This window comes from Dermacentor variabilis, chromosome 2, assembly GCF_050947875.1.
Source record: "Dermacentor variabilis isolate Ectoservices chromosome 2, ASM5094787v1, whole genome shotgun sequence".
In the NCBI taxonomy this organism is placed as follows: Eukaryota; Metazoa; Arthropoda; class Arachnida; order Ixodida; family Ixodidae; genus Dermacentor; species Dermacentor variabilis.
In genome coordinates this window covers 108,273,034-108,287,204 of record NC_134569.1, presented here as the reverse complement: position 1 = coordinate 108,287,204, position 14,171 = coordinate 108,273,034, and the positions used below count along the sequence as shown (strand labels likewise).

Here is a 14,171-nt window from a genome sequence, read left to right as displayed (position 1 = left end):
CCAGCATTCCTCAGGGGGGACCTCCTGGGCCCCAAGGATGTGGATCTGCCAGTGCCTGTCTAAAAGCACCATCTTCTGAGTCCCTTCAATAAACTAAGTTGTCAGGCAGCGGCGCTCATGTTTGTTATTTTGTCCTAAGCTACGCTGGCAAAGCTAGTTATCAGAGGAGTTCCTGTCTTGCTTCAGGGCAACAAAAGCAGGCTTTGAATAACCTACCACCTGAATCGACACTTTCTATAATTAGCAAGCCATGCCAAAGATGCTGCACAGCCAACATGAAAAAGGAGCTACTTAAAAGGAGATATCTCATATCTTACCAAAACACGAAGGCTCTTACGCAGTGCATCTCGAGCTGTTCTAGTTTCTGTGACGCTTCCAGGCTCACAAATGGAGTCGTCCTTGGAGAGGCCCAGTGCATGAGCAGTGATATTGACTTGACCTAAACAGTCGGACCTTGCATAAAGTCTCAATGGAACGGTCTCTTCGCTGCATAAGCAAAAGCGCTTCTGCGGGTTGCCAATTACTTTCAAGCAGTTGGTATCCGCAACCACGCCAAACTTTACCTGTAAGGAAAAAGATGTTTTTAAGCAAGACACGTTACAAGAAATGCAAGCAAGAAATTGGATATAGTTTGTTCACAAGCGAGACAGACAAGCTTAAAATAACCTGGTTGGGACATTGTTTCCAAAAATAATTGAAAAAATGTGTTAATGTGAAGCTAATGCTTACTGCTTGAACCCTGTTTCTAACTTAAGTTTGTGTGCGAGGTACTGGCTATAAATCTTACAGCCAAGTATTGTATTAACAACACTGCAATTCAATTCCTTAAAGCATAGCAATCTTCAGGAATGAAAAATTGATAATTTTAAAACAAATTTTCGGACAGAAAATGATATAGTAACTCCGTTGGTTGAATGTGCCTTCTGTTCTGTCTGAATCAAATACTAGCACTTGATCATTCAATTCAAGTCATTGCCCATCACTACAGCCTTGGAGCTCTACAAGAATAGAATGAAGAATTAGGAAAGGCTTAACTTTTTTGTTCAGTGTTGAAATGATAGACTTTTATATAGTAAAGAACCAAGATAAAAAAATTTGGCAGACACACTCAAGATTGCTTACGTGTGGTAATACCTGCCGTGGTTGCTCAGTGGCTATGGTGTTGGGCTGCTGAGAACGAGGTCGCGGGATCCAATCCCGGCCACAGTGGCCGCATTTCGATGGGGGCGAAATGCGAAAACACCTGTGTACTTAGATTTAGGTGCACATTAAAGAACCTCAGGTGGTCGAAATTTCCGGAGTCCTCCACTACGGTGTGCCTCATAATCATAAAGTGGTTTTGGCACGTAAAACCCCATAATTTTTTTTTTTACGTGTGGGAATGCAAAAGGATTATAGTACCCCTTTGGTGAAATGTTTTTGATTTTCCTTTCTGTGGTAGAATTGGTAGAATTTACACTCTGCTTTCTCGTTTATCAAGTAGCGTCTGTTGATGTTGGTGGCTCATTTTATACTCTCATGATGTGGCAGCACCTCCTCCCCGTTGGCTGTGCCGTCATGTGCCCAGTGACGCATGCACTAGGCCACACCTTCAGTCAGCCAGATGGCTGCAACATGACGTGTGCAATGACCCACGCACTGGGCACACCTTTAGTCAGCCAGAACTGTGGAGCCGCTGTGGCATCGGGGAGGCATGGTCATCTTGCACTTTGGAGGCCCGGTTTCGGTTCCCACCCAGACCAAAATGTACCAAATTTTTTTTTCAAAGTATTAATTTACTCCATTTACACGAACCTCCCTGAGAAAGTTTATGTCAATCCGAGCATTTCTGACGTGTTTTTACTCTCTGCACCGTCGGCCATTTTTCGTACCATCACACGATCACACCGCCATTGACGCCATTGAATTTTTGCATAATGGGGCATCTAATGCTTTTGCAATAAAAAAAATTTAACAATTCCTCCAAAGAAACATCAGTTAGAAATTGAATGTTGATGCCTTGCCTACTATAGTACCTTAGTGCTCACGCTAAAAACCATTGCTTTCTAATGTGCGTACCTGTCCATCTTGTACACTGACTGAATACCACATAGAACATACTCTTTGCAATTGACAACAGATTTGGAAGTACAGCCTTTGTAAAATGTGCACAGGCCATTACAAATGCACAACTGGTGCTGTCACCAGGATGTATGAAGGGGCTGCTGTTTCTGTAATGGTTCTCCATAGCCTCCGGAGTTAAAACTATCCAGACCTTAAGAACACTGAAGATTCATCGGATGATGTCAGCTTGTGGCTTGCATCTCTTCATGGTGCATAACTTAAACACAAATTATGCAGCTTGCACAGAGAATGAAAAAGCATTTTTAGGTAGGCCATGAGGCCATGAAAAATGTTCAGTGCTGGGGGAACATTTGTACGCCATTGTTTCTTTGCATCACGTGATGAACATTTGTGCACGAATTTTGTCATTTTATTTAGTCTAGTTTTGCTTAGTCAGCAAATCTTAATTTTTTTCAGTCTTCATTTTGTTGAGTATGAGTGCAAGTTTTAAAAAAAATTATCTAGTGTGAATATGCAAAACATGTTTGTGTTTTGTCATTTTCTTTTCTCTGTATCATCCATGCCCTTAATTTCCAATGACAATGCATTATAGATACCCTGATTTGCCCAGTCCATTCTTTCGTGTCAGATTTTTCATGCTGTTTTCTACCATGAAGCCATACTAACAAGCTCAAGCTCAGTTGCTCCAAGTCAGCTCTAGTGGCATGCGATGTGGTGCGAGCACTTTTGACAAAACTGTGCATTGCACCACACACATTGTGCCAAGCTGCAAATACGGAACATATACCCTTGCAAAACTAAGGAGTGTTGCTCAGGACTTACAGGGATGCATGATCTGAGGTAGTTGAACAATGAAGCAGTAATGGGGATTGTCTCTCCACGTATGGCGACAGCAGGGAGGGACAGCTGGATGAAGAAGGGCTGCACTGCACTCAAGGTGTCTGCAGCCATGCCCAAACCTCGAGACGGATGCAGGCAGAGAGCGCCGGCTTTCCATTCAGTTACAGAGTGGGGAAGCTCTCGGCTCAAGTTGAGTGGCGCAGCACTGCAGATGGGCAGAAGTCAGACCTCATCATCATCATCATCAGCCTGGTTACGCCCACTGCAGGGCAAAGGCCTCTCCCATACTTCTCCAACAACCCCGGTCATGTACTAATTGTGGCCATGTCGTCCCTGCAAACTTCTTAATCTCATCCGCCCACCTAACTTTCTGCCGCCCCCTGCTACACTTCCCTTCCCTTGGAATCCAGTCCGTAACCCTTAATGACCATCGGTTATCTTCCCTCCTCATTACATGTCCTGCCCATGCCCCCCATTTCTTTTTCTTTATTTCAACTAAGATGTCATTAACTCGCGTTTGTTCCCTCACCCAATCTGCTCTTTTCTTATCCCTTAACGTTTATCCCTTTTCTTATCCCTTAAAGTCAGACCTATGCCCTACTAATCTGTTGCGGCACAAACACAACACGGACATGGAAGGCACACGAGACAGCACACGACACTGACTTCAAACAACAGATTTGATTTTCACACCCATAGTTATACCACACATAGGACATGTGTACATTGTGAGGTAAGAACAACAAACAAAACCACAGAAACCCACAGGAAACCACGAGCAGACCCCAAGTATGGCTGTGAGAGAAATCTGTTGTTGAAAGTTAGTGCTTGTCTCAGGTGCTTTCTATGTTCATGTTGTGCTTGCATTATAACCAGCATAAACAACAAGCATAAACACTTGAAAATGTTATTGATTATATTTTATGCGCTCAAATAAGTGCCACACATTTTTTTTAAACAACTTCAACCATGTCTATGGCACCTAACTGATATATTCTTTCCAAAAGAACCACAGGTGTAGTCGCCTGTGAACAAAGGAGAGATGTAGCAACTTGAGGGAACTGCAGGCTTGCATCCATCAACAGTACGCAATAAGTTGAAAAACTCTTGCATTACAAATGGCATATGCAGCAAAGCACCTTATCAAAATCATAAAAAAAAATCTTTCTCGTTGCCAGAAGCTAGCAATGTGAACTGCAAAAAAGACTTGCTCTCATACACCATCATCCAGCTTAGACACTCTAACACAAAAGAGAAATGTTTCTAATATTCACACAAAAAATAAAGCAATGCTCTGAACTGAGACATGTGATTGCTTCTTAGAACAGCCTGATAATTAAAACTTGCCTCTCAATGCGGTGCAGCTCCCACAGCCAGGTATCGGGAAAGTGGCTACGGATGTCCACTGCTGACTTTGGAACTGCAGTTGCTGGAGCTAGGTCTGCAATCTCACCATCACCTCCGTCTGAACAAGTTTTTTTAGCATCATCAAAATACTGATTTTGGCCATAAGAAATTGTATTGAAGCAGCCTGTCTCAAAAAAATTAATATCTCATGCCTATTTGACATTCAGGCCCACCGATAAATGAACACTACGCAATACTCAGCAAAAATTTTGTTTCCAGCCGGCTGTTCTAAGGTGGAATCTAAGGAATGGTCTTCCACCAGAGTGCATCAAAAATAGCCAAGCTTCAGCAGACTGTCTGTTTGGGAGATGCAAGCATACATGGGAGTTTTATTTGAAAATGGCACTTTATTTTATTTTTGCAAAGCCGTAACTGTACGTTCGTGGCCACCACAGTGCTTCCATGTGTTGTGTTTACAGACTTCTGGAGTTTCTTGCTACCCACAGTAGCGTGTTTTCACAACAGACATCACATAATTAGTGACATCACTGCACAGTGGCCAAGAAGGCCAGTTACTGCTGCAACCAGTAAAGGGGACTGGGGATGGGGGCTTTCATTCAAAATTGTTTGCTGTGACTCATCAAGCAATGATGTTTGGCCTAGGGCAAGGGTCTCAAACACAAGCTTTGTGGGCCTCTCATAGTTTACTGAGCCCTTGTCAGTGGCTTTCATAAGCCTTATAAAATGTCAACCTCTCCCTTCTTACAATATTTTAGGCCTTTATCAGCACACTTCCTTTTCTTGCCTGTGATTAGGCAGAGCAGCCTGTGGGGAGCCACGTGCCATGCATGTGACCCTGTACCAGATTTGAGTTTGAGACTCATGGCATAGGCCAGTGGCCATGGGCCATATTCTTTAACGGTTCGCTTTGTAACCGGTTCGGTCTGGCTGCTACGTCAAGGTGACGTCACTCGGAGAAAGAGTGAAATGTCGCGGCGCGAGGAAGACCAATGAACGAGCGCGTTCTGTCGCAAGGTCATGTTATCATTTTTGTTTGTACTTTGGGTTGTACTTTTAGTTGAATGATGCTGCTAGTTCGGTGAAAAAATATTTGTTTGTATACAACACTAGCACATTTAATTTCCAGTAATAACTGAGCTTCTGATGCAGACAGCTAGTGGTTTAATTTTATCTGCGTTGCTTTATCCGTATCAAGTGGTTCCCGGTGCACGCCGGCGAGTGTGCATCCTCACCGAACCACAACGAGACGGCCCATTCGGCGGTGTGAGCGCTTACCTTCCGCGCCCCCGAGAGTGACCGTTCCGTGTGGTGGTTTGAAATCAAGGACAGATTGACTAGTTATGCCGAAGTAACCAAGTGTTACCGCTTAGCTCGACCAATGCCTCCTTTACTAGATGCTAGCCGCGTTGTCCGTAAACTCGGTTCCTGGCCCTCTCCCTTTTCTCTCCTCCGCGAAAAGGCAACGAGCGCCACTTGTGGCGGACGTCTGCAACCTAGATCACGTGCTTTGGCCTCTGAGATTACCATGGCGTCTGTTGCCATCTCGGAGGCCCGCGATAACGCTCGCTAACAGACGCCCGCACATATAAAGTGCCGGCGGAGCATTCAGCCGCCGCTGCCACATCCGCCGGAAGTTGAAAAGGCAACGAGCGCCGCCTCACGGAATTTATGCTGAACTAACTTCAACTAAGGGAACCGCCGCCGCAATGGGAAAGCGAGCAACGCGGCTGGCATCTAGTAAAGGAGGCATTGGCTCGACGGACAATGCCGCCTCCCCACCCGGCACTCAGTCGGGAGGAGGGCGTAATCCTAAGACAAATACAGACCGCGTCACTCCTCGCCCCCGCAATGCTGCACGTGCTTCACCCAGAGCAGCGGGTCCGGCGAACCAATTGCACATCAATGGCGTCACGACTCGTTAAATCGTCGTTTGCCGGCACTTTATTAAAGTTATTCCTATCCTCCTATCCTGTTTCTAGGTGGTGTGCCATACGTTAAGCAATCAAAGCGGTTCTCTGTGTGTAGGCTGAGGCTCTAATAGGATTTCGTTTAGCCGTAGTCGAGCTCCTTAGGGTGGACGGTTGCAACGAGAGTTCCGTCCACACATCCCACAACTTCGAGATTCTTGCCACAGTCAAGAAAGCGTTCTTGACTGCGGCTTTCTCCTGTAGTGTGGAGAGAAATCTCACTCTCTTTTTTTCTTTTCCGTCAACCGTAATGACCCTAGCAATGGTGGTAATGACACGAATGACTGACGGTTGCGACAACCTAATAGCTTCTACATTCCAGACGCACTGGTGAAAACAACCCTTAGAAAAGAAAGAGAAAAAAAGAAATGTAACATGCACAGCACTTAAGTCGCAGTGTCAATGCTACTAAATCCTGTGGTCTGCGATATTCTAGCTCATCGCAAATCCATCGCATTCTGTTTTTGGGGCGCCTAAAATGCCTTCGGAACTTGCCTTCGCTCATGTCATACTCATCGCACCGTTGCCTCTCGTCAAGTCATTGTCTTTGGCCAAGGCCCGCCAACAACACAACCAAAGAAGCCACTATCAGCATCCCTCTCATCACGCCGGCCAGCGCAAGACTGGCAGACAGTCACGGTTGCCCTAGCAACCCTAAAGATCATGCTCGCCACCGCGCGTGACCCTCGAGCGAACCACTTCTCTGCTGTTCCTCTCGTAGCAGGCAACAGGTTCCTTTTCAGATGATTGACAACCTGTGTGACGACAACAAAATTTGTTGTCCCGCCCACCGGGGATGATGACAATGAAGTGCCGACCAATGGCGTTCATGAGAGCGAACCAGTTCCAAAGCAAACCATTACAGAATATGGCCCATGTTCTCTGCAAACTGCACGCACTGACTGAAAATAAGCAAACATGTCTAGGGGCAACTTGAAGTGGTCGCAGCTAGTCAGTAATCAAGTCAGTGCAAACACAACTTAAGGAATAACTTGGCGATGACATGTTACAAAATATGCCATTCAGGGGCAGGTGCTGTCTATTAGGCTGATTTTTCCGCTAGGGGCCAAACATCATTTTGATTTCTTTAGCCAAGCAATAAATCATAGCTAGCCAATCTATTCTGAGCACCATCAGCTCCAATTTTCTTAAGCATTCTAAATGACATAAGTTTTGTTGCTCCTATGATGCAGTACACACCACTGTGCTATGGTTCCAACATTACATAAGATTGGCATGTGATGCTGGTTTGGCTTTTTCAAAAACATGATGAACAAATCCTGTAAACTTATTTTTCTACTGACAAAAAGGTGTTGAAGGTTGAGTAGAGACATGATGCTGTAACAATACAGGGCCTCCAAAATATGGTAAATTCAAGCAAACAAAGGAAACAAATATGACAGAAATGCATGCTATCAGGAAGGGAAAAAATCTTTTTAATTCTTACCATCAATGCCTGTCCGCGCTGAAAAGAAGAAAAAAATACATACACATATATATGTGTGTGTGTGTGTGTGTGTGTGTGTATGTAAAAATAAAGGTAATGTGAACAAAGTGAACACAGAAACACTTTGACAAGTACAGGTGCTTACCACCATGTTCTGGAGTCCACATCCCACCATCTGAAAACCAGCCACCAGAATGGTTGTCTTAACATAGTTTATATCAGGGCAGGAAGCTACATTATTGAGTATAGCACACAAGTTACTAGCCTAGTATAACTGAAATTTTGCAAAGCATTAATAAATGCGACATGCTCTTACCCTCCCAACAGGGACGAACATTGATCTTCATGTCAGTGACTACTTGCACTGATGACTCCTAGAAGCACAAAAAACAAAACAGTTCAAGGTAACAAAGCATGATGTACATTATCCAACAATGACGTGCAGAATAATCCTGACACAGTATCTGCTTGCACTAATTCTTAGTTTGACTAGTTTGTAGTGTAAGCAACATAGTATTAAATTGTCAAGCTTCATTGGAGTCTCAGAATAACATCTTAATATATATATATATATATATATATATATATATGAAAGATGCCTAAGACAATTTTTCCTGGATTGCTCCAATCATCAACTGTATTAGAGCTCTCTTAAGTTATTGAGTAAACTACTGGGTAGCAATTCAACAGTTTGCAAAGCTCACCTGCACTTACATAGTGTGATGCCACCGTGTTTATTTGAATATAAGGCGAGGTATTTTTCTCCCAGAATCCTTAGCCTCAAAGCCAAGGCTGATATGCAAGGCTGATAGGCTCAGTTACTATTTCAATGTAATGGCAGTAGCACCACATTTCCAGCGATCCAGATTTTAAACAGCAGCATAAATTGTGTGGCAGGTGAGGCAGCATCATATTTTTGCGCACATAACCCACAAATTCAAAAAATGTAACGGCAAAACAAACGTTTTAACCAGAATGTACTATATATAGTTTGAATAAGCCACTGTGTAGACGTCCGAGCAACAAGCAATATTTTCTGGCTGGCCAGAAACAGGCAACGTGGCAAGTGACAACGATGGACTGCCTTCTGTGACAGCCACATGTGTCGCTCGTCGCTGTCGCTTGTTGGCGTTGCTAAAAAATCCCATTCATGTGGTTGCGGCGCTGCCATGAAGTCACACTTCAAGGTGCAATTCGTATATGTATAATCCGTGCTGATAAATGCCGTAATTCCGGGGGCTTCTAATAAGTATTTGATATTTTGGGCAATTCCCGTTAATTCTGAATAATCCATCAGCTACTCTATGTTGCCTTATGTTAGTGTGCATACTCAAGTTCTCAGGTCCCCCAACAGCCTTATAAGCGTGACCACCTTATAATCGGATACATATGGTATTTATTTGATTCCATTTTAGATCCTGAAGCTACACCTGGACTATTACAAACATGCAATAGGGAAGGACACCAGATTAAACATGACCTCTCGGGAGTTTTTTGGTGTGCGCCTAAGTTAAGAAAATTAACATTTAAAAAATTATTTCTGCCTTCTTCACCATCACTGTTGGGACTAAAATTACAAGTGTTGGTGATTTGGGCTCCTTGAGATATCTACTTCAGAAAGCAGTAAACAGTATGACAATGACAATATGATTACAATACAGAGTATACAGCTTTAGTGTAAACTGGTTGTACAAAATGCCAGTGATGTTCTACACCAACAAGGCACGAATGTCACAATGTCACAGCAAGTGAAACTAATTGTAGTCGGATTTCAAAAAACGAACTGGTAGAAAGTTAATGAAATTGGCAACGTGTAAGATCCAGTAGAACTATTGAAAATTAACCTAACAAAGTCTCTTTTGTATCGTAAGGTTTTCTCCCCTGAAGTGATTCCCATTCTTTAGGAAGAATTACCCATTAGGGCCCACTGTACTAAAACAAGTACACTTGGCTTCACCTGCCCATCTCCTGAACAACTGAATGATTTCCTTTTGACCATTTCCATTTCTTGTACCAGAGGGTGCACACATACGCATTAACAAAGTGTGAAATCTACTGTTGAATTTATACCCAAGATTTTGCACCAATTCCAGTAAAGCTGTGGACTCATGACAAATTGGGATGTGTACTAGCTTTTCATTTATTTTTGCTTGCCTGCTTTATATATTTGCTTTGTGCTTTTTATGGTGTTTAGTACATATGTTGAGTGTGTTAGGAAGGAACTGTCCAATCAGCGGCTTCATTTCGAAGGACAAAACACACATTCAAAGTTTGATATACTTGATATAGTACAGCCAGCGTTAGCAGTTATAAATCAGCACTTTTCTTTAGTTGTGTTCCAGCATGGATACAGGGTTTTTCTTTGGACGAAAGCCGTTTTGTCGCTTGCGCGATGCTCTGGATGCAGTTGAGAGTGCAGCAAACATAGAAGAGCTTATAGATATTATGACTGTGCCACCAGAACCAGCTGAAAATGAGGAGGAAGGCGACGACAACAACACCGGTGCTTTCACCGTGAACAACAACATTTGTGGTTAGTGTAGGTTAGCGAAGACTGCAACAATATTCTGCCAAAATGGTTTCATTGAAAAAGCATTATTGATGACACCTAAGGCCTCACTCGCGATGTCAGCATTGCCGTTGCCGTGCTTGCTGGATGTTACTACATACATGTGCGTTTGGATGCTCAAGGCGGAAGGTAACAGTCGCTACCTCTAAAGAAAATGGGAAAACAGCTGCTATGCCGATTTTGTCCTGCCTGAGCATCTTGTACATGTGAGACAGGCACTTGGTGCCTCAAAAAAGGGTGCTTCAAAAATTTCATACAAACAGGTAGGAGACCACTGACAAGTGCTCTGGCTATTGAAACGCTATGCGCCCGATGTACTAGATGTAGTACACAATTGTAACTTGAGAACCAATAAATATTTCTCCATAATTTTTTGAAGATGTTATATTTGTGTTATTCTTTCATTATACACAAACTTTGAGGAAAATTGCACAGGCAGTTTTATCATGGGTCATAATGGGTTAACAAGGTTTGCAGAACCATTACAATAGCTGCAACACTATACAGTTCAATAACTATATTAAATTTCGGTTCCCATGTGAAGTCAAGCTACACGCAGTGCCAAATGCTTACCTCAAAGGCAGCAGCCGAGTCAAGAAATAATGTGGGCCCTGCAAAATGCCCTAAAAAAATTGAAACATTTATACTTGAAGGACAGAAATAATCTCACAGTCTAGCACAAGGTGCATAGCAGTGATAGTTGTCTCTGGCACAATATTCCATGCAGTGATAATATTTAGTGCAGTGCCAGTTGCAGTAAACATTTATAGGGTCACAAAAATTTTTTTGCATCATTGCGTGTCTAAAGTTGGGCTTTGTAATTATAGCTGCTCATCTTATATAACAGCACATTTGTTTGCAGCCATCCAATTCATGCACCAATATGAAGAAGTCAAGTGGTCAGAGCATTTTTAGTGTAAGAGGTATAGATTAAACATAAGTTTATTTAAACACTGTTTGCATGAAAATAACAAACAGGAGTCAAGAACTGGCTACTGCACCACAACTGTCCTAACTTGTCCAATATATATACTCGTCTAAGACAGTATTCCAAAACACATCAACTAATGTTATGAAATATGGACAGAATGTTATGACAGCATGAGTGCATGTACATGGGTTCAGCATAAGTGCCAAAACTATTCGCTAACACTGTTGTGCAGCGACTACATCTCACCTTGCGTAACTGTCATAGTTGCCCAGATTACTCTGCGAATTTTTTCAAAATATTTCTCCAGAAAATGCAACAAATTACATTATTTTGCAGTACTGAGAAGGAATTTCATCCTCTGCATTTCATCCTTTAGGCTAGTTTTGATAATATAGAAACTACAAACCATAAGCCTTGTTTTCTAATGTTTATTAAGGAATTGATCTGCGAAATAAGTAATTTATTGCCAGATCCACATTACTGTGGATCTGACATGCTATTGAGTGCTTAAAACATTTGCCATCGTTGTATTATTATTAGGTCAGGAATAAACAAGCCTGACAGCAACACACTGATATATTAGTGTAGACGAAGAGAAAAGGATTTACATGTAACTTTGCAACTTACAGTTCTCTTCATTCAGGACACAATGGCCTTTTAGAATACTTGGACGATTAGGCTTGGCTTCCAGAGGACTCAACAACTTGTGCAGCTGGCATAAAAGGGAAGCAAAAGCATGAACTTGAGTACTTAGAGCTAAAAAAATGTGACAGGAGGAAGGGCAATATATAAGACAACAAGTACACACCCAGAAAAGGTTTCATAAGTGTTAGTTCAAAGCAGGGTGAAAACATGGAGATGCAACTGACAAGCAACCATTATACTTGTGTGAAAATGCTTAATCCAGAGTAAAAAAATAATAATAAACAAACTTGTATAGTGGATTATAGAACAGGTACACACCAAATTAATAAAAAAGTTATGCATAACAAATGCTTCACACATCTTGGTCTATTTGAAGTGATTAACAGTAACTGAACAAGGGGAGCATCGGCCTGGAGCCAATGTTTCAACAAGAGGACGTTGTGAAATTTAGGGCGAGGTGTCCCTTATTCAGCCAGAGTTGATCCCTTCAAGCCACCATCTTTCACTGAGCCTCTATCTTGCCTGCTTGAGTTTCAGAAGCCTGTGCTCATACACACGGGAACAGTGACATTTCCGTTAATCATTACATCGATTCGCTGAGTCATATACACTATTTTTGTTCCATATTACCCTAAATTACAGTTAAACCTCGATATAACGAAGCCGGTAAAATCGGCAATTTGCTTCGCTATAGCGAAATTCCGTTCCATTGAAATTCGACGTTTTATGCAAATAAATACAGTCGCCGATCAATTTTTCTTACACGGAAAGGGGCCGCAGAATTTTCCGAATTATCGGGCAACCGAAAAAAGCAAAACAGAATGAGAAAACTATTAATTTTGATAAATTTGGGCGCCTGCGAAGAATGATGCGATTTTATGCCACGTCCGTTGACAATATCTTCTCGGCGGTACGAATTAAGCGAAGCCAGCCACGCTTTCACGTGCATCCCCCCCCCCCCGCGCAGCTGATAGCGTCGCCCGCACGCTATCAGGAAAAAGGCCGGCAGCGGGGAGCGAATGCTTCGTCTGCCTCTCGCTCCAACGGGTCACCGAAACTCGAGATTACGCAACCTCCAATACTAAACGCGCGGTACGACAGCTTACATGGTGCCACGCCGTCTCGGCACGCCCACTTTTTGCACACGCGGCAGATTAGCTCTAAAGCAGGGTGCGCGGCTGCGTATGCGCTCGGCCGCACTTCATCATCATCATCATCATTATCATCAGCCTAGTTACGCCCACTGCAGGGCAAAGGCCTCTCCCATACTTCTCCAACTACCCCGGTCATGTACTAATTGTGGCCATGTTGTCCCTGCAAACGTCTTAATGTCATCCGCCCACCTAACTTTCTGCCGCCCCCTGCTACGCATCCCTTCCCTTGGAATCCAGTCCGTAACCCTTAGTGACCATCGGTTATCTTCCCTCCTCATTACATGGCCGGCCCATGCCCATTTCTTTTTCTTGATTTCAACTAAGATGTCGTTTACCCGCGTTTGTTGCCTCACCCAATCTGCTCTTTTCTTATCCCTTAACGTCACACCCATCATTCTTCTTTCCATAGCTCGTTGCGTCGTCCTCAATTTCAGCAGAACCCTTTTCGTAAGTCTCCAGGTTTCTGCCCCATATGTGAGTACTGGTAACACACAGCTGTTATACACTTTCCTTTTGAGGGATAGTGGCAACCTGCTGTTCATGATTTGAGAATGCCTGCCAAACGCACCCCAGCCCATTCTTATTCTTCTGGTTATTTCAGTCTCATGATCCGGATCCGTGGTCACTACCTGCCCTAAGTAGATGTTGTAGTCCCTTACCCCTTTACCCCTTCCAGTGCTTCGCTACCTATCGTAAACTGCTGTTCTCTTCCGAGCCTGTTAAACATTACTTTAGTTTTCTGCAGATTAATTTTCAGACCCACCCTTCTGCTTTGCCTCTCCAGGTCAGTGAGCATGCATTGCAATTGGTCTCCTGAGTTACTAAGCAAGGCAATATCATCAGCGAATCGCAAGTTGCTAAGGTATTCTCCATCAACTTTTATCCCCAATTCTTCCCACTCCAGGCCTCTGAATACCTCCTGTAAACATGCTGTGAATAGCATTGGAGATATCGTATCTCCCTGTCTGACGCCTTTCTTTATAGGGATTTTGTTGCTTTCTTTGTGGAGGACTACGGTGGCTGTGGAGCCGCTATAGATATCTTCCAGTATCTTTACATATGGCTCATCTACACCCTGATTCCGTAATGCCTCCATGACTGCTGAGGTTTCGACTGAATCAAACGCTTTCTCGTAATCAATGAAAGCTATATATAACGGTTCGTTATATTCTGCACATTTCTCTAT

At 43.1% G+C, this 14,171-nt stretch overlaps 1 protein-coding gene across 3 annotated transcripts in view; it reads right to left on the bottom strand.

Moving 5' to 3' along the window:
- Nucleotides 1-14,171, bottom strand: part of LOC142572491 (ovostatin-like) — a 289,668-nt gene that overhangs the window by 243,069 nt on the left and 32,428 nt on the right. For all 3 annotated transcript variants that reach the window (XM_075681648.1, XM_075681647.1, XM_075681649.1), the window contains 8 exons: nt 11,814-11,898; nt 10,829-10,878; nt 8,003-8,060; nt 7,832-7,861; nt 7,687-7,704; nt 4,252-4,369; nt 2,887-3,109; nt 318-563 (listed from right to left, as the gene is read on the bottom strand). In XM_075681648.1, coding sequence (XP_075537763.1) covers nt 318-563; nt 2,887-3,109; nt 4,252-4,369; nt 7,687-7,704; nt 7,832-7,861; nt 8,003-8,060; nt 10,829-10,878; nt 11,814-11,898 — 828 coding nt within the window. The remainder of the gene's footprint in view (nt 1-317; nt 564-2,886; nt 3,110-4,251; nt 4,370-7,686; nt 7,705-7,831; nt 7,862-8,002; nt 8,061-10,828; nt 10,879-11,813; nt 11,899-14,171) is intronic.